Here is a 17,943-nt window from a genome sequence, read left to right as displayed (position 1 = left end):
CAGTAACAGCGGCAGTAACAGCAGCAGCAAAAACAGCTAGCAGTGCAGAGAAAGAAAACCGACAGGGCAATACACGTGCCCTGTATTCTCTTCTATGACTGCACACAATTGAGCTTGACAGACAGACAGACAGACGAATAACCTTAGGACCATATCGTTAACGAGTCTTGGACGGTGCAACCTGCCGTACCGCTTACGGGTACGGCCCGAAAGCACTGCCGTATTGATGAGGACCAGCGCGTCATTGCGACCCCGCCGCCGCCAGCCCCCGAGCCTGGGCTTGCGACTGCGGCCGCGATGGCGCCTCCGCGCCATATTGCAGCGCCCCGCCACCACCTCCTTCACAGCTGGCGACGACGCCACCACCACCTATGGCGCCGCCGGCGGAGGCAGCCTTGGCAGTGCCGCCAGAAGCCGCTGCCTTTGCGAGTGCGGCATCCGTCACAAAGTTAGAATACCCTGGTACCAGCTCCGTGCTTCGAGAGCGTGGCGGCACTGCATAGCACGTCCCGCTGGCCGCCGCCGCGATGGCGCCGATGGGCCGCCTGCTCGCGTGCACCACCGCCAACGCGCCGTCCGCCGTCAGCGCCTCGGACATGGTCTTCCTATTTGCACGATCGGCAGCGGCAGAGCCTGCGACAGCAACCTTACCCACAGGGCCCTCGAGGCTGCTGCTTGGAGTTGATGACGTGGGATCCCCCGGCCGGCCGCCGCTGAGCGCCGTACCGCTCCGCTGCGTGCTCTTGGGACGAGCAGAGGAGGTAGCACGTGCCGGTGGCAGCGGCGGCGCATGTGGGTCACGACCCACCCCTCCCGACGCAGCTGCCCCTTCCAGGCCGGCAAGGGATCCTGCGTGTCGTCGTACTGAGGCCCGTACAGTTGTACCGGTGAGGCCTCCGTCGGTCTTGCGCGCGAAGACGGCCATGGACGTGGTCGCAGCACCTACCGACGGCCCTGGTGCTGGCGGAGGGGGAGCTGCTGACGATGACGGCGGCGCTGCAGCTGTCACCGTCGCCGTTGGTGCGGCGGCACTAGAGCTTGACAACGGTGGCGGTCGCGGTGGTGTCGTAGAGGCAACGGCGGAGGTGCTAGGATGATGATCCTTGGTGCCGAGCGGGATGTTGACGGAGGCGCGTAGGCTGCTCTCAGTTGTACTCCCTCCGCCGCCGCCACCGCCGACGCTCTTGGTGCCGTGGACGGATCGGCCCCGCCGCTGGGGCACCGCCCCGGCTGCAGCCGCCGCGGCGTCCGCCGCTGTCGCCACCACCGCCGTCGATGCACTCGACGTTGCTGCCGCCGCTGCAGCGGTCGCCGCCAGGCTGGCGACGCCGGTGGCTCCCGTCGTCAGCAATCCTCGCAGCTGCGCGACCTCCTGCCGTAGCGCGTCGTTCTCCTTCAGTACAGCGGCGGCGTGGCGCCGAAGACCGTTGCTCTGCTCGTACAGTTGCATGTTTTGCTCGTCCACCTCCATGAGGGCCTCCCGTAGGGCACGACTGTCCTCGTGGGCCTGATGGTGGTGATTCGGACGACGAGCAACGGAAGCAGTGCGGCAACACAGTCGAGGATAGCGCAGCAAGAAATGATAGCCACGCAAGGAATGAAAAAGAAGCCAAGAAAGGTAAGTGGGCCCCCCAATCAGTGGGCCCTCTGAGCACCTTGGGACAGCTACAGCAAAGCAGTAATGTACAGTAATGTGGTGCGATGAAGCGGTCGGCACTAGGACAGCACGCCGTATCAGAGCACGGCCAGACCAAGGCGCTATATCTACAGGCAGCTGTAAGGACGGGGGGGTGAGGAAAGACCGCCATGATACAACGCACATGCTACGCGCCCCTTTTTAACGCAACATCGGTAGGTGAGCTATAGGAGAAGAGACATCATGGCCACAGATCCCTGCCTGCCTGTCCTTGGACCCTCTGCATTTATTCAGTTATACATACATACATACATAATTCAGCTAGCCAGGCCACATACACGCACCTCTAAGAACAGTTGCCGCATCTGCTCTAGCTGGGTTGTGAGGTCCTCGTCCTCCGCAGCAGCAGCACCGCCTCCCTCAGTGGCTGCCGAGGAACCGGGACGACCGGAGGCCTTCTTCTCACCATGCAGCCCACTGGCGGCACCGCCGCCACCAGGGCGACCACTCGCGTGCGCCGCCGCTGCCGCTGCCGCCGCGGTCGTCGTCCTTGTTGTCGCGGCGACGGCAGCGGCAGGTGGCGGCGTCGTGCCACGCGAGCTCGGGCGCACGACCGGGCTGGCGGCGGCGGCGGCGGCGGCTTGACCTGAGCCAGAGAGGGCCGTCAGGCTAGTGCGGAGGCTGCCGCCGCCACCGTTGCCGTCGTGCCCCTGCTGGTGGTGGTGCTGCTGCTTTTGCGACGGCGGCGTCGTGGCGACGGTGGTGGTCTCTGTGGAGTTGCTTTGATGAGCGGCGGCGACGGCACTGGCGACGGCCGCAGCCGAGGTTGCCGCTGCCGCGGCTCGTCGCGCCTCGTCCAGTTGCTGCTGTAGCCGCATAATCTGCACAATATGCACGACGGCATGCGCACACGCGAGATACCAAGATACACATAAGATATACACGCGGCACACGAGCAGGAAGAGGAAAAGGAAGCGGAAGGAGTTTCAGCAATTTTCATGCAAATACGTTTCTACACATGTACATATATGTCCAGGGAAGGGAAACCCCCCTTCATCCCCCCTCCTCATTGCCGTTCTTCATCCACCCACGTCCGTCAGCGTTCTTCCTTCCTTCCCGGCATCCTCTTTCCGGTAGGTAGGCCACTCACCGCCTTGCCCAGCTGAGCCGCGTGATCTGCGTGACGCTGCGTGCGCTCCTCCACCTCCGCCCGGCTCTCCGCCAGCTCGTGCCCGAGCTCGCGGCACAGCCGCACCGCACGACCCGCCATGAGCTCGGCGCTGTAGCGGGCGGCGGCGTACTGGCGCCACAACAACACCACCGCGGAGGCTTGGCTGGGTGCCAGGGTCTCTAGGAGCTGCTCCACGGGGTTCACATCCTGCGGGGGAGAACAGGTGATCGTGACGTGGCGGAATGTTGATAACAGTATTGAAACTAGTAAAAACTAGCAAAGACAGGCAGCACCGAGTGGCAGTCCTGATGAAGAGGTAAAAGAGGTGTAGGTAGGTAGGTAGGTAGGTGGGCAACGGATGCAGAGCGGTCCTTCTCCGGGTGCAATCGTGTACCGATGCCGCTCACACCGTATGTCAACACACACATACACACACGCACACGCGCGGAGATGCGTTAGTTGCACTGCAGATGATGATGTGATAATGCTCTCCAGTGCCCCGCGGGGTGGGGTTGGGGTGGTCCTCGCACCTTGCGGCCAATGGGCGGGTACAGGTACCAGCGGCCCTGGCTCGAGGGGTTCCACTTGGGTGGCGCTGCCCAGATGGTGAGCTCCTCCTCCAGGTCCGCCAGACTCTCCAGCAGCTGCTGCTGCACCTGGGGAACCCCATCACCGAGGTACATGCGCGGTCCGGGATTATGAGAGGGGGAAGGCGAAAAGGAGGGAGCTCGGTAATGCATAAGCCTGTAGGTGGGAGACACGCCTGATAGTCTGATGGCTCCTTGTTGGAAAAAAGGATAAGAAACAACAAATATCCCCACCTCGAAATCGGTTTCATAATGCTTCACTGCGTCAACACATCATCATCATCATCATCATCATCATCATCATCATGACAACATCGTCAATGTGTCAAAACAAAATCGTAAAGCAATACTGCCCGAACGGCCAAGCAAGCGAGCAAGCAGCAACGTAACTTAGTCCCTAAAGCCTTCACACCATCACAGATACGATGAGGAGGACGCGGTTACCTGGTGAGGTGTCAGGGGGCCTGGCAGACCGCTGGCACTGCCGCCGCCGCTCTGAGAGCCCGGGTGTGGCGAGGGCTGCCCCGCGGGCTGCCTTTAGGGAGGGTAGGGCAGGGTAGAACGGATCGGCGGACAGGGAAGGATTTCAGGTGGGTGGGTGGGTGGGTGGGTGGGTCTGTGTGTGTTGTGTGTGCTGGATAGGGTATCCCCCGGGGGGTTGGCATGTTCCAAGCTAGGGCAGCAGCGTGTATCTAAGCTGCAACACGGTCAACACGTAATTTAATGATTTCAGCAGCGAGGAGGGAGAAAGTGCCAGTACACTGTACATGTACAATACCAGTACTAGTCTGGTACGTGTAAACATACACGTAGCACGTGTACCGCGCTCGCGCACAGGCGGCGGCGGTGATCATACTTGGTGGCTACTTCTTGCTCCAACATTGTATGCCATTCTAAGCCATCGCGCCACCAAGTGATATTCTTGCGTCCAAAAGCCTTGCGTAGCATCTGTCTGTCTGTCGGAGCGCAGCACGGAGAGCCAGCATACCTGCCGCTGCTGCTGCTGTTGCGCTGCTTGGCGGCGAGGTCTTCTCGATTGGCGAGCCGGGACAGGTTGAGCGGTGGTACGTTAGAGGGTCGTACGAACCTGAGAGGATGAGCACGGCAAGGGCGAGGAGCAGGACATCGTGAGTGAAGGGAGTCCGGGTCGAGTTAGAGGGTTTGCACTGTACCCACATCCTCCCCATCCCAGACTCCACTGATGGCCGTCTTTGCACTGTACCCACATCCTCCCCAACCCAGACTCCACTGATGGCCATGTTGTGCTGTGTTGCGTTGTGTCACTCAGTGTTGAAAAAACGAAACGATGCCAAAACAAATGGCACCATGCATGCAAACGCGCGAGTATCAGGAAATTGTGTTAGTAGCCAATGGTTGGGGCTTGGGGACGGGGACGCCATCAGGCCGCGCAGGCCATTGACCCACGGATTCCTGCCCCATTCCTCGAAGTCGGTTGCGCGTGTATATAAACATCTATTTCTATCCTTGCCTGGATGCAGCGCTGCCGCCTCCGCTGCTACTGCCAGCTCTCCCGAGCCCCAAGCCTCCCAGACTTAGAGCGCGGAATGCCTGAGTGTGGGTCGATGGATGGATTGGCAAGACAGGGAGACAGGGAGAGGAGGCAGCTTGTGGTGGGTGCGGGCTTCGGCGTTCGGCAAATTTCGGGCCCAGACAAGGCTGCATTGGAAAGGGAGGAAGATTTAGAAGTGCGCTCTGCTGATCTAAATGATGCTAAAATTAAACAGTAGCAGCAGTAGCAGTAGCAGCAGCAGCAGCAGCAGGAAAAGCGCCTTGGAAGAGCGAATAGGAATGGAAGGAAGAAGCAAAGGAATCTCGCGATAGGAAAAGGGGAAGGAGGATACAGAGGACGTACGGACGCGCATATGCGCAGACACGTGGGTGCTGCCACGTGTGATGACGATTCAATCGCTTCATAGTGCGCAGCGTCTTAATCAACCCCACGCTGGGCGCATACCAGCAATTAGCCCATCGTGGAGCTCACCTCCAGTGCGCTCGCGTCGCAGGTTGGGCACATGGGGTCGGACCTCGGGCTACCCCAGCTAGGTTGAGGTGCTAGACCACCGTCTAGGCTACGCTGCGCCGGCAGGAGGTGGTGCGTCGCGGTGCTGGTACTAAGCAGCGGTGTGGCGTCAGGGACGGCGCCGGCTCCAGAGCCGTCAAAGCGTAAAGCGTGGACTGTGGGCGAGGGCCGCTGAGAGGCCTGCAAGCCTCGGGCCAGCTGGGGCTCGAAAGGGCTGCGCGGCAGGATATCCATTGGACGGAACGGCGGACAATTGGCGCGGCGAGGAGCGCTCAGAGAAGCGGCATCGGCAGGACAAAAGAGATGAAATTGAAAAACGATTTTGCAGCATAACAAAGTCTGCGCGCCGTGACTTTCGCGAAGCGCCGTCTTCGCCATGGTGGACTCTCCTGGCTTTGCGGGCTGACTTTTGGTTGGCCTCACCTGAGCCCTGCAGATAGCCGTCCATTTCGGTCCAGCTGATCCGATTGCTTAACCTAGGGTTGCAGCAGTGAAGATGTTAGAGCATGCGCGAGCTGTCAAGCAAAGCTGTCAAGCAGGGGGCGGCTGTAGCCCGGTCCAACCTGGTTATGAGGCGTATCCGAGGATGCCGATCCAGGAATAGAGAAGCTAAACTTCTCGTTTTTAATCTTGTTGCTAGATAGCCGAAGCCTGCAAGAGCCAGACCTTATTTTGGTCAGGGTCAGCGAAGAACACGAATGCTCAATTCTAAGGCCACTCCAGGCCCCGGCTGCGCTCACTTGTTGAGCAACGACTTGATGATGGCATTCTGGGTACCATGGTGCGGTCCTGGAGGCTGAGCGTTGCCGCTCAACGCTGCTGCTGCAGCAGCTGTTGGTTGACGCCGACACCTGCCCACATGCTCGCTAACGCATTCGTCGATCTCCATTTTCTCTCAAGAGGTCATATATGATGCATGAATAGCGTCGGGTTCTCCACCCGTGGCAAACTAGGCGTCAAAGTCAAGGACGCGCGACTGTCAGCGCGGGTCAGCTATACAAACAAGTAAGCGTCAATATAAGCATGTCATATGGTCCTAAGATGTTTACAGAACTACTAGCTAGTAATAAGAGCATGGAACAAACCAACGCAGTACGGCAGTTGACTTTTTTCCATTTGCCAGTCTTGCTCCCAAATTGGCAACCAAAGCGATCCAAACACGGTGGTGTTTTACATCTGATTGACTTTTCGCTCCTGAGTTCTGAACCAAGCCTGGTCTCGACGGCCAGCCCCGGAGACTGCAAAGAAGTAGACTTCCGATAAGCATTCATGTGTGCATCTATGATGTATCAGCATCTTCCTACCATCATTGGAATCGTCGGCTCTGGACAAATGGGCTGTGGTGAGTCCCTTCCGGGCACGCTGAGCGAACTATGACGCCCATATTCTGGGCATGTTGCAAGATTAACCATTTTACGTTCAGCTGCTACGCGAGTATCGGAATGTGTTTCTGCGGGATTCTGGTTCCGAGGTCTTGGTCTCCCGACGCTGTTTTTTGCCATTATTCCGCAACCAGTTTGCTCCTGACTGCAACTGCAATAAAATAGCTCATTAACACTTTTATTTGTAATTTATACCTTAACCGTAACCAGAGTGCGTCGCGTGGCTGCAGCTGAACGTGCTGAACCGCTGCTTGGTTGGCGACACTGTTTCCATGTTTAGGTCCTGTCGAAGCAGATAACACCCTTTCCTCTACATAAATTGTTCTGAGGTCCATCTTGCACGAGAAGAGTTCCTGCCTCCGCACCACTTCCCACATCGACTCGCTTCCTGCTTCGCACCTTCCGCAGCTCGGCCGCCCAACCTAAACCACCTAAACCAGGCTAGGCTACGGAATGAACAATCTATAATCCGTGTCTTCCCCCTTGCATATCGCTCGCCCTGTGTAAAATTCTGTGTCTGAATTCTACATCGCGCGCCGCCCCTTCCCCGCTGCTTTAGATCGCGGCAGTTGTATACCTGAAAATTTTCCTATGTCCCGGGCCCCCGCCAGCTCACGCAGCTCCACACGGGCCCCTTGACTCAGTCATGTCTCCGAAACCGCGCTCTCCAGCCACTCGGTCATTTTCCTTTTTAATTTAAATTTTTAAATTCCTAGTGCTGAACCATTTTTGGTAGTGCACCGTCTCGCTTTGTTCTTCGCCACAAGATATTGATTTGGGTCACGACGGCTTGTGTGTCAGGGGGAGATTTGGGTACCGCGCGGGAGAAAGGAGGTTGAGGGATAAGAGACGATATAAACATACGCGTATACGCACATACACACTTACGGGCTCTACACGCACACGTAGACACAGAGGTTCCTTGCGGGGAAACACAACACAACGCAAACAGCCGCGGCTGTCCCTCCCGCGCTACACCACACACAACCCACACCCCACACACTCCGCACCGGCTGGGGTGTACTGTAGAATAGGAAGCAGTTGATTCTTTGCTTCTTGTGCCATCATCATCATGATATGATTCCGATGTTATGGCTCCCACCCCGCATAGCCCAAAAACACACCACCACGCGACCGCAACGCGCTTGTGTTTTTTTGAAATACCGTACACATTGCGGCACTTTAATGCTGACCCAATTTAAGTAGTCGTCTGGGGAGGGGGAAGGGGAGGGGCTGGCGCGGCAGGTCAGGACGCGCTCGTGAACCCACCTCCATGACCTCTGTGTGTGTGTGTGTGTGTATACATGTGTGTACGCGGCTTTTGCCTTGCCTTAACGATGGAGCCTGCACTGCTCCATCGTTTTGCATAAAGCGTTATTTATACGGCTAAAGAGGGGTGTTACCCGCTTCCCCTTCGTTTTCTTCCCAATGCACGCCGCACTGGAGAAGGACCCCCCCCCGGACCCTGCTTCTTTACAACCGCCGACGGGTTAGTTCTGCTTTCTTTACATCTCCCGCAGCAGTCTTTCCATGGCAGCAGCTTCACCTGCTCGTGTGGTTCGTCTTTCAGCCCCGGGCCTCTTTTCCCTTCCCCCCCCCTCTCACCTCACCTCACCTCTCTTTGCAACCCCGCGGACAGCCCTCCCCAACAGCCAACCCTGAACGCCAGTTGCTGCTTTGGCTTTTGCACTTTTGAGTCCCTCCCCACCTCACCTGCACCTCACCCGCACTGCTGCATTTATCTTCTCCTGAACTACTATCCGTCTATCTTTGGTATGCGCTCCATTCGCCAGTGGTTCGTCTTACCCTACCTCACCCCCTCACCCCGGCAGACAGGCAACCCTGAGGTCGGCGGTTGCTTTTCTAGTGTGTACTATATTGCATATAATCCCCTCCACACACATACATACATACATACATACATACACACACACATACACACACAGCCAGTGTCAGCCCGGTGAGGTGTTCGTCGCACTCACGGCCCGTCCCCCCAGGTATCGCCCACGTGGCGGCGCAGCGCGGGTTGACGGTGCTGCTCAGCGACACCAGCGCAACCGCCATTGAACGCGGCCTGTCGGGACTGCAAAAGTCGTTGGAGCGGTTGGTACGGAAGGGCAGTGTGACACCTGATGACGCGGCGGCCACACTTGGTCGTATACACACGTCACACGGCAGCTTGGAGGTGCGTGTATGTATGTATGTACTCATGTATGTATAACTGCGCGCGTGGCTGTGTGTGTGTATTTGAGTGTGTGGGGTTGGGGCCCGGATGGGGAGTAATCATGTCCTGGTTCTCCAACCCCCTCCCCCTCCCCCCCCCATCTTCACTACGTCATCCCGAGGTCGCCGCCTTCAAGGACGCCTTTTGGTCAGTTCTACGTGTGGTACACTCTTGGCCTGGCAGCAGCTTCACTTGTTCGTGGTTCGTCTTTCCCCTTCCCCCCACTCTTTCGTGGTTCGTCCTTTTTGCCCCCCCCCCGTCCCCCTCCTGGCCATATGTGGCCCCGACCCACGCACTGTTTTTTGTTTTCTGTTTTTGTTTTTGTTTCTTATTATTACTTCCCATTTTTGCTTTCACCCTGTTTTGCCTTCACCCTGTTCTGCCGGCGTATACGCCGTCCAACGCGTCATCCCGTCCCATGCGTCATCCCGTCCGATGCGTCACTAGGTCATCTCGTACGACACCACCTGTGTCGTCCTACGCCGCCTTTGCAATTCTTTATTACTTCCTGACTTTTCTTCCATTTTCATATAGTTTCTTTAGGTTTTCTCATTCCAGCTTCCCCGGTCAGCAAGTTTTATACGCCTTTTCAGCAGCATCTGCATGAGTTTTTGTTTTTTTCGTTCGCTGCTCACGAATTTGCCACCTCTCTGCCTCGCATGTGCCTTTGCCCGCTGCTCCTGCTGCCTGGCCAGGTGAGTCCAATAAGGTGGTTCGAGCTTCTTTGGTATTTCGCGTTGGCGTCGGTAGGCTAGCCGGAATAGTTTAGTTTGGGTCGGTCGGGTCAGTCGCGCGTTCTAGTTTTTTTGGGGGGTTGGGAGGAACACTTGCATACCGGCAGCCCTTCAGTATCAGCAATGCAGCTTTCTCTCCTGGTCAGCAACTTTAATTTTTTTCTCGCCGCCTTCACTACTTTTTCTACACCTACTAGTTTACAGTTTGGCTATATTATTTCTGGCGGCTTAGGTAGGTAGGACTTCCTACTTCTACGTCATCTTCATCCCGAGGTTACAGTCGTCATCCCGAGGTTACAGTCGTCACAGTCGCCATGGACGCCTTTCGGTCAGTTCTTTCGGTTGCTACTTTCTTACCCTGGCAGCAGCTTAAATCGCGTGTGGTTCGTCTTTCCCCCCCCTCCTGGCCTTCGCTGTAGGCCTGGACACGTGTCTGAACATCATGCGCACCTTACACTCCCAATTCGGAGATTCCAAGTACCGGCCGTGTCCGCTGCTGGTGCAATACGTGGACGGGGGGCTGCTGGGGGTCAAGAACGGCAGGGGGGTTTTCCAGGTGGGCCTGGGAGAGGGGAGGAGGGGAGGGGGAAGGGGGGCTCAGGGGCTATGTGTGTGTATCGTCTCGTGCGGGGTATCGCGGGGTATACCACGTGACACCGCCGCTGCCTAACCCCCTCATATCCTTATACCCTATACCCTTCCCCCCCCCGTTGCCCCGGGCGCGCAGTACGACCCGCTTATCCATGACATCATTCACGCGCAGCAGCCGCACGTCAACCTCACTCACAACATCGGCCACTCCGCCACCTCCAGCTACAGCGTCTAGTCATGTGGCTGGTGCTGGCTGGCCAGTGGCAGGAGGAAGAAGGGGGGAGAGGGAGAGGGAGGAGGAGGGAGAGGAGGGTCTGGGCCGCGGGCAGCAGCAGGAGGAGGAGGAGGCCATTGCGGCGAAGTACGCCAGGGACGAGTTGCTTTCCTTACAGGCGAATGGCAGGCCGCCAGCCAGCCAGCCAGCCGGCCAGCCGTTCAACTCGCCTACCCTACCCGCCTGCAGCCCAGCCAAACAGGCCAGCGGCCCGTCTGCGGCCGCTGCCTGCGTGCTTGCCTGTGAGCATGTGTACTTTGTCGCGTAGAATCAAGCACTGAGTCAAGGACTCAGTAGTACAGTCTTTATTTAAATAGAGGCACAAAAAAGAAGCGGTTAAGGAGGGTGGGTGCCCTAGCAGCAGGGCTTCTCAATTGGGGAGGTACAGCTTTTTTTTTTGCTGCGCGGCTTTGCTGCCAGCTTCGCACCCAAGTGCGTCAAGTAAGGCGAGGAGTTTCCCCTTTCGGGGGCCAGATAGCTCAGATTTTCAAAGGGCGAAAAAGGAGGAGGAAAGCTGTATATGTGGGCGCTGGCTCCGCCCCAAAGTTTTGTGGCCCAGACTGAAGTCTCACCTTGGGGCCGTTGGGGCGCCCCTGGCACGAAGAACAGCATGGGGCGGCATGGCACAACATGCACAACATGGCACACATGGTGTGTGGCTTTAGATGCCGAGATAGACGTGTTCATCCTTTTCCTTAGGAGTCGTTAGTTTTAGGTCTACATGGCCGCCCACAGCATCTAGCTAAGCCATTTACCTAAACTACAGAGCTATTGGAGGCGGCTTTTTCAAAGTGCTCTGGCCTCGCATCCCCCCCAGGACCTTAAGCATCATCCACTTTTCACAGCTCAGCAATTCCCCCACCACAACTACGATTACGCCGCTGTTGGGCTCCGTCGGTGAAATTGCTGTTGCGTGAAACCATCCTGGCCACCTGCTACTGCGGCAGCGGCTTATGATAGTTATTTATCAATTATACCCGCGTCGAGCTGCTGGTTTGGGTAGGTTTCATGGTTACCCGCAGGACGGTACGATTGTGCGACAACAAAACGTTGTGGTATGCGAGTATAGCGAAGATGTGCATGGTATTTGTTATGGAGCTGCGACCGGCGCGGTTGGGACCGTGAAGACAACAGCGTTAAGTCTTCTGCGGAAATATATAGTTTCTGGAAGTTTCCTGTTCGCAGCGGCCGTGTATAATATGATGAGTATTTCTTCGTGTTGCATCTGTTGCCTGGTGGGGTGTGGCCTGGTCAGAGCCCTGTAAGCAGCTTTCGTTCCGGGCTAATTAAAATAGCAGGTTATGTAATTGGGCGTTGTTGGCGCGGTGCAATCGCTGAGCTGTCGCCGTAACGTTTGAATTTAATTTTAGAGTATTTGAAATATACGGTTGGTATCCATCACCAGCGCCTCCTAATTTTATCAAAGCTATCTTCTTTTTGCCCTCCAGAATAATGTGTCTGAACTTATTCATATAAATGAAAAGTATTTAACAAACAATCTTCATTCAATTAAAGAATTGAATATTTGTACGCGTGTATGTTCGAACCAGAACGGGGCTGAGGAAACACCCATGGTTCCTTGGCCTTGCGTACATATCGTACAGTGAGTTCGATTGCGTTTCGGTTTCGGAGAGACACACAGCTGAGCATAGCACACTGTCATTTTGTCCGCTCTTCGATGGTCCAAGACACGAACCTTCACCTCAAGAAGTCCGAGAAAGCATATATACTGGCGTCATGTGCAAATATGACACAACACACACATGCACCGATGCACACACACACACATCCTTGTTTGCGGCTCAGCAACACACACACACACACACACACACACACACACACACACACACACACACACACACACACACACACACACACACACACAAGCGTGCTCGACCTCTCACTTGTCAGTCACATCTTCATGAAGCGCAGATCCAGTCAGACCAACCAACCAAGCAACCAATAAATATAAACCCACTTCACCAGCACCCAGGTACTGCTTTGCATGTTCCTTATACTGACATACGTACCACAAAATGCATCATAACCGCCGCTCCAAGTTCACCGTCCACCTCCTCAAAGCACATTGCCCCACCCTCGCCACTCGCCCTCCTCACACCACCTCATTCTGGGGCCCTCGCGCCTTTACCACCTCCGCTTCGCCTCCCCCTTTGGTGCCCCCCTTTGCCTCCTCCTTCGCGGCCTCCGCCTTGGCCGCCCTGGCCGCCTCCGCCGCCGCCACCATCCCCTGCACTGCCGACTTGCTGGACATCATCATGTAGGCCGCGTGGTTGGACATCATGCCCACCAGTTGAGGGGTGTAGTTCATGGAGAAAGTCGAGACGTGGGGAAACATACGGAGGGTGTCGGCATCCAGGGGGTTGAGGGCCTCCTCCACCTGCGGGGAGTGGGGGAAAGGAGTGGGGAAAGGAATGAAGGATGGAGTGGGCAAAGGAGTTCTCCTCTTCTTCACTACCACAGTAGTTCTAGTTGCCGTTCCAAAGGACCCACCCTCGATACGCCCCACACGTTCTATACGCGTGTAACCCGCTTGCAACTCCCCCACCCCGTCCTGCCTGGTAGGGCGTACCTTGGCAATCAGCCCCTTTCTGTCGCTCTCCAGCCGCTCCCTGGTGGCCTGGGGTAGTGCCGCCTCCCACACCGGCTGCCGCTGGTTGATGACCCACATCACCCGAACACGCCAACCGCCAGAGATGCCCAGTGACGAGTTACTCATTACCTGAGGGGGAGAGGGAGGGGGAGAGGGAGGGGGAGAGGGAGGGGGAGAGGGAGGGGGAGAGGGAGGGGGAGAGGGAGGGGGAGAGGGAGGGGGAGAGGCAAAGAGGAGGGGGAAGGGGAAAGAAGGTGAATAAGTGAATAAGCGAATAAGGCAGTGTAAAGAAGAGCGTGTGTTTCGCGGTGACGGTGGTGTTGGTGATGGTGTAAGAGCAGGAATGCAGAGTCGTGTGTGTGTGTATATGCAATACGCTCACCTCGTACTCGTTGACGTGTACGGGAGGCAGCCCCGCCTGGTTGCTGTCCCTCAGAGCCTGGCACAGCTCCGACCAGCCCTCCGAGGGAAACACCTGCCGGGTAGGAGGGGGTAGGAGGGGGTGGGGGGGGGTAGGAGGGGGAAGGGGGGGGGTAGGAGGGGGTAGGAGGGGGTAGGGGGGGGGTAGGAGGGGGTAGGAGGGGGTAGGAGGGGAAAGGTTGGGCATTTGGATCTTCCCGTTAACAGAGCCACGTTGGGTGGTCTGGTGCATTTCCCCACTTCCCGCCCCGTGCGGGCGTTGCGAGAAATGCAACTTTACGGCGCCATGCTGCATGTACTGCTGTACCGCACCTGCTGCATTTTGTTGTACTCTTCTAGGTTGGGTTCCGGGGCCTCCGGTTGGCCCGGCCAGCAGCCGAACATCTGGTAGGTGGGTGGGTGGGTATGTTTTAGGAAAAGGGAAAAGGGTTTTATTGATGCTGATGTTCGTTGATGGATTCTGGCGCCGGGGGAGGCGTGAGGGGGGAGGATGCACGCTGGGGAACACGGTGCCGTGTTACACATTCAAATTCACATACACATACACACGTCTTTGGGGCCCCCGGCCTCTCAGGCGCATGACGACTCCCCTCGTACATACACACACACACACACACACACACGGTTAGGAATCTGACCTATATAAGTCCCTCCAATGATGGAGTGGCGGTTGTTCCCGTTGGGGAACGGTTAGCTACCCCTGGCCAGCGTCAGGCCTGAATCGATGTGTAACAGATGCACACATATATACATACATACATACACGCAGCTGGCGAGGCTTTTCACAGGGGACAAGGGCCTCGTATACACAGTGTGTGTGTGCGTGTGTGTGGGAGGGGCACTTCTTTTGTTGGAGGTGACGTAGCCGTGCGGATAACAGTACCCCATATCCTGGCAGGTGAGGGGCGCTGGTGGTGGTGGTGGTAGTCGTGGTCGTGGTGGAGAGCGATAATCTCCAACGCCCGATACTCTTTGCGCCATCCACCCCTGCGCCTTCCTGCATAACCGTCCATCATGTTTTTTATGTGTGTGTGTGTTATCCTCGTTTTGCTGATCTTGATCATGGGACCTCCCACCCCACCCCACCCCACGCTGCTATTATCAAGCTCCCCTCCCCTCCCCTCCCCTCCCTTACCCCCGCCAACTCCATCATGTATGAGGCGAAGGTGGGGTCGTCCACTTCCGTCCTGGGGCCCACAACGCCCAAATATACCAGGAGTGAAAGGGAGGGAGTGAGAGCGAGCCACGTGTCTCTATCTGTATGCGTGTGTATGCATCTTGTTCAGCTTCATCAGCTTCAAACTGCAAAATCAATCAGCAGAGTCACCAAACAAATGACACAGCAGGTAGTCCGTGTTTGTTGTGGCCAATGTGCTCATCATCGGGCCTCATCTACCCGCACTGGAAGGCATGGTGGCTAACGCGGCGGTGATGAGGCAGCTCCCCGGGACTCTAAACCCCCTTTCCGTACCCCCACGTGCTACACCACCCATGAAATGAAACAGTCCCGGCACGGTGTCGTACAAGTGTCGTACAATACCTGGTTGCGGAGCACACTATGATAGATGGCACCCTCCGCCGCAATGCCGGGTAGATGGCGTGGTAGTCCACCGCGCCACCGTCAGACAACTCAACATTGCTGCAGTGCCACTCCTGCGGGCGTTACGGGTGCATACGTGTAATGTTAAAAAGACGCAGCAATAGCAGTAGCAGTAACAGCAGCAGTAGCAGTAGCAGTAGCAGTAGCAACATTAGGAATTCGCACGGAGGATGGAGGACGCAACACGTGGACAGGTACCACCACAGCAGCAGCAGCAGCAGCACCACCACCACAAGCATTATGGGGCGGGGTCGGAATTCTAGAGAGCGAGGGCAGACGCGAACGCAGTGGCTTGATGGAAAAGGAATGGGATAGCTCCCGAATAACCAATCAGAGCGGATTGTCGCCAACAAACAAAAACAAGTTCGCCGCGTTGTATGAGGGGAGGGAAAAATGAAGAGCAATCGCAGACCAAGGGGAGAACCTAGGTTTATTACAGACATACGGACTGACTGACTCACCCAAATGCCAAGCCCGATAGTAAAAGTGGTGTACCCCGGGGGGGTTGGTCTGAGGTTATGGATAGGGTTGGCATGGGAACGAAGACCAGACCTCCTTCCAACAACTTCCTTTCAACACCCTCTTTTGCGTCTCCCTCCTTCTCACCCTCCGTCGCATCCGTGTCCCTTTCCCCCCTTCCAGGACACACAACCCCCCCCCTCCCCCCCCCCCACACACACACGCACGCACGCACGCACAAGGCTGACCTGCAAGTCAAAGTACTGCGCGGTGTTGAACCCTAGAATCCTAGGTGCCTTCTTCCTGGCCATCGCTTGTTGCATGGATATGTACGACGAGGATATACCGGTGGCTTCCCCCAGTGAGGCGGGTCCGCAGGCGCGGACTCGTACATGTACGGCACCTGTGGGGCAGCTGGTTGGCTCGGGCTGTGGAGGATAGGGGTGTGTATTGGGGTTTGGGTTTGGGGGGGGTCAGAGAGCTTGGAATTCGATTTGGGGCTGGGTAAGCTGGAGGGGACTGGAGTCCGGGACTGCTCAGAGTTCGGAAGTTTAAGATCCGCCAAATGGAATCCATGTGGGTGTGTATCAAGATTGCAGTTGGCAGTTGGCAGTTGGGAGTTGGCAGTTGGGAGTTGAAATTTGGAGCTCATCAAACAGCAACCAAAGCATCACGCACGCAATCCTACATTCGCCATTATCTATCCCCTTTAGAACCTGGTGTTTGTGATTGTGATTGTTTTTCCTTGAAACTCAAATTGGGGCGTCAAATGGACCGGCAGGGAAGTCGCGAGCGCCTGGAGGTTAGCCCTAGAGGCCGCGGCTGTGACTGAGGAGCGGGTTGATGCGTGTGCGACGGGTGATAGCGCGAGCGCCGCCCGCTCTACCTACACCTACAGCCCAGTTCCGACATCGCCCGAGCGGCCCAGCCCAGCTCCCCCCCCTACCCTGCCGCGAAGGTCACCTCACCTCGCCTACCAGCAGGGCATTGAGGCCCATCGTCTCCACCCAGCCAGCGCCCAGCTTGGGCCTGGTTTCGGAGTGCCGTACAGGACAGCCGCTGTACAGCGGCGTCCATTCCAGAGGATAGTATATGATGCGCTCGTGAGCAAGGACCATGACCTGATGCATGTTTGTGTGGGCGGGGGTGGGGGGTTTGTGTGCGTGTGTGTGTATGTGTAAGGGGGAAGGTGTTGAGATGAAGGTTCTGCACATGTAGCACTGTAGGTGGAGAGGTGCTCGGACCGCAGGCCGTGCAAATCTCTTATCCAGGTTACCTGGGGAAATGATTACATACTTACATACACACATACATACATACGTATGTATGTACGCATGTATGCAAACACAAAAGCACCTAGGCTGTGCTGTGCTGTGCATGTGCATGTGCTGTGCTGTGAGGGCACACCTGTGCGATGATAGGAAAGGGCAGTCCGTCCAGGTTGGCCGCATACACATTCCCGCGGCCCAGTTCGGGTGCTCGATTCGCAACTGATGCCATCACCCCGCCCTGTAGCAGCAGTAGCAGCAGCAGTAGCAGCAGAATCTTTAGCAGTCGAACCGGTAGCATTGGCAAAGGCAGCAGACGCAGCTGCAGCGGTCGCAGCAGCAGCAGCAGCAGCAGCAGCCAGACAAATGGGATGGTGAACATGGCGAGGGGGAGGAGGCGCCCAAGGACTAGCCAGCTAGCTCCCGTACCTTTGTACCGCAGCACGTGACGGTACTTGTATCCGTATCTCCTAGCTCGTACGGCTCCAGGAAGGCAGCCGTTATAGCCTTCGTCCAGGCCCGGGCCTGTGTTAAGGTGAACGAGAAGTTAGTTAGGGGGTTAGTTGGGGGGTTGCTTAGTCATTTCCTTACATTAAATTCACAAACCCACCTTCACCGGTGTCGCTCCACCGCGAACTACGTACACACCGCTGAACCGCAGGGCTTGACCTATGAACCCAATTGTTTGCACCAAAGTTTTTAATACCCGACCAATTTATTCGTTAGGAATTCCAAGCCGTTAATGTTTTCTGCTATGGCGCTTTCCGCATCCATCATACCACCTATGATGACCCGGTCCCCATCCGCGTTTCCGTTGAGCCCCTGAGCTAGCTAGGTAGCCTACATGGGAAGTACATAGCCACTCGCCCCTTTCCCCCCTCTTACCCTCCCCCACCCTCCCTCTCTTTCTCCCCCACCCTCTCTCCCTCCCTCCCTCCTTTCCCC

At 56.8% G+C, this 17,943-nt stretch overlaps 3 protein-coding genes across 3 annotated transcripts in view; 1 reads left to right on the top strand and 2 right to left on the bottom strand.

Annotated features, from left to right (window-relative positions):
• Positions 1 to 241: 241 nt before the first annotated feature.
• On the bottom strand, positions 242 to 6,324 carry VOLCADRAFT_117678 (uncharacterized protein; the record flags this gene model as incomplete). Its single annotated transcript, XM_002950709.1, has 7 exons — positions 242 to 1,507; positions 1,981 to 2,517; positions 2,787 to 2,916; positions 2,947 to 3,014; positions 3,338 to 3,463; positions 5,397 to 5,649; positions 6,176 to 6,324. 7 exons carry the CDS (start codon positions 6,322 to 6,324, stop codon positions 242 to 244), a joined length of 2,529 nt encoding a protein of 842 aa, XP_002950755.1.
• A 1,921-nt stretch (positions 6,325 to 8,245) lies between these two features.
• On the top strand, positions 8,246 to 10,857 carry VOLCADRAFT_120914 (uncharacterized protein; the record flags this gene model as incomplete). Its single annotated transcript, XM_002950811.1, has 7 exons — positions 8,246 to 8,306; positions 8,815 to 9,002; positions 9,163 to 9,188; positions 9,489 to 9,607; positions 9,737 to 9,787; positions 10,195 to 10,331; positions 10,503 to 10,857. The coding sequence occupies 7 exons, from the start codon at positions 8,246 to 8,248 to the stop codon at positions 10,599 to 10,601; spliced, it is 681 nt and encodes a 226-aa protein (XP_002950857.1). The 3' UTR covers positions 10,602 to 10,857.
• A 1,896-nt stretch (positions 10,858 to 12,753) lies between these two features.
• Positions 12,754 to 17,943, bottom strand: part of VOLCADRAFT_91267 (uncharacterized protein) — a gene marked incomplete at both ends in the record, with an annotated part of 7,723 nt that continues 2,533 nt past the window's right edge. Inside the window, 9 exons of the mRNA XM_002950708.1 lie at positions 12,754 to 13,038; positions 13,231 to 13,380; positions 13,634 to 13,726; positions 13,984 to 14,055; positions 14,807 to 14,858; positions 15,212 to 15,324; positions 15,979 to 16,158; positions 16,699 to 16,851; positions 17,428 to 17,523. Coding sequence (XP_002950754.1) covers positions 12,754 to 13,038; positions 13,231 to 13,380; positions 13,634 to 13,726; positions 13,984 to 14,055; positions 14,807 to 14,858; positions 15,212 to 15,324; positions 15,979 to 16,158; positions 16,699 to 16,851; positions 17,428 to 17,523 — 1,194 coding nt within the window. The remainder of the gene's footprint in view (positions 13,039 to 13,230; positions 13,381 to 13,633; positions 13,727 to 13,983; positions 14,056 to 14,806; positions 14,859 to 15,211; positions 15,325 to 15,978; positions 16,159 to 16,698; positions 16,852 to 17,427; positions 17,524 to 17,943) is intronic.

This window comes from Volvox carteri, assembly GCF_000143455.1.
Source record: "Volvox carteri f. nagariensis unplaced genomic scaffold VOLCAscaffold_20, whole genome shotgun sequence".
Lineage (NCBI taxonomy): Eukaryota > Viridiplantae > Chlorophyta > Chlorophyceae > Chlamydomonadales > Volvocaceae > Volvox > Volvox carteri.
Note: the sequence above shows the minus strand (reverse complement) of the source record. Positions and strands in the feature narration are given on the sequence as shown.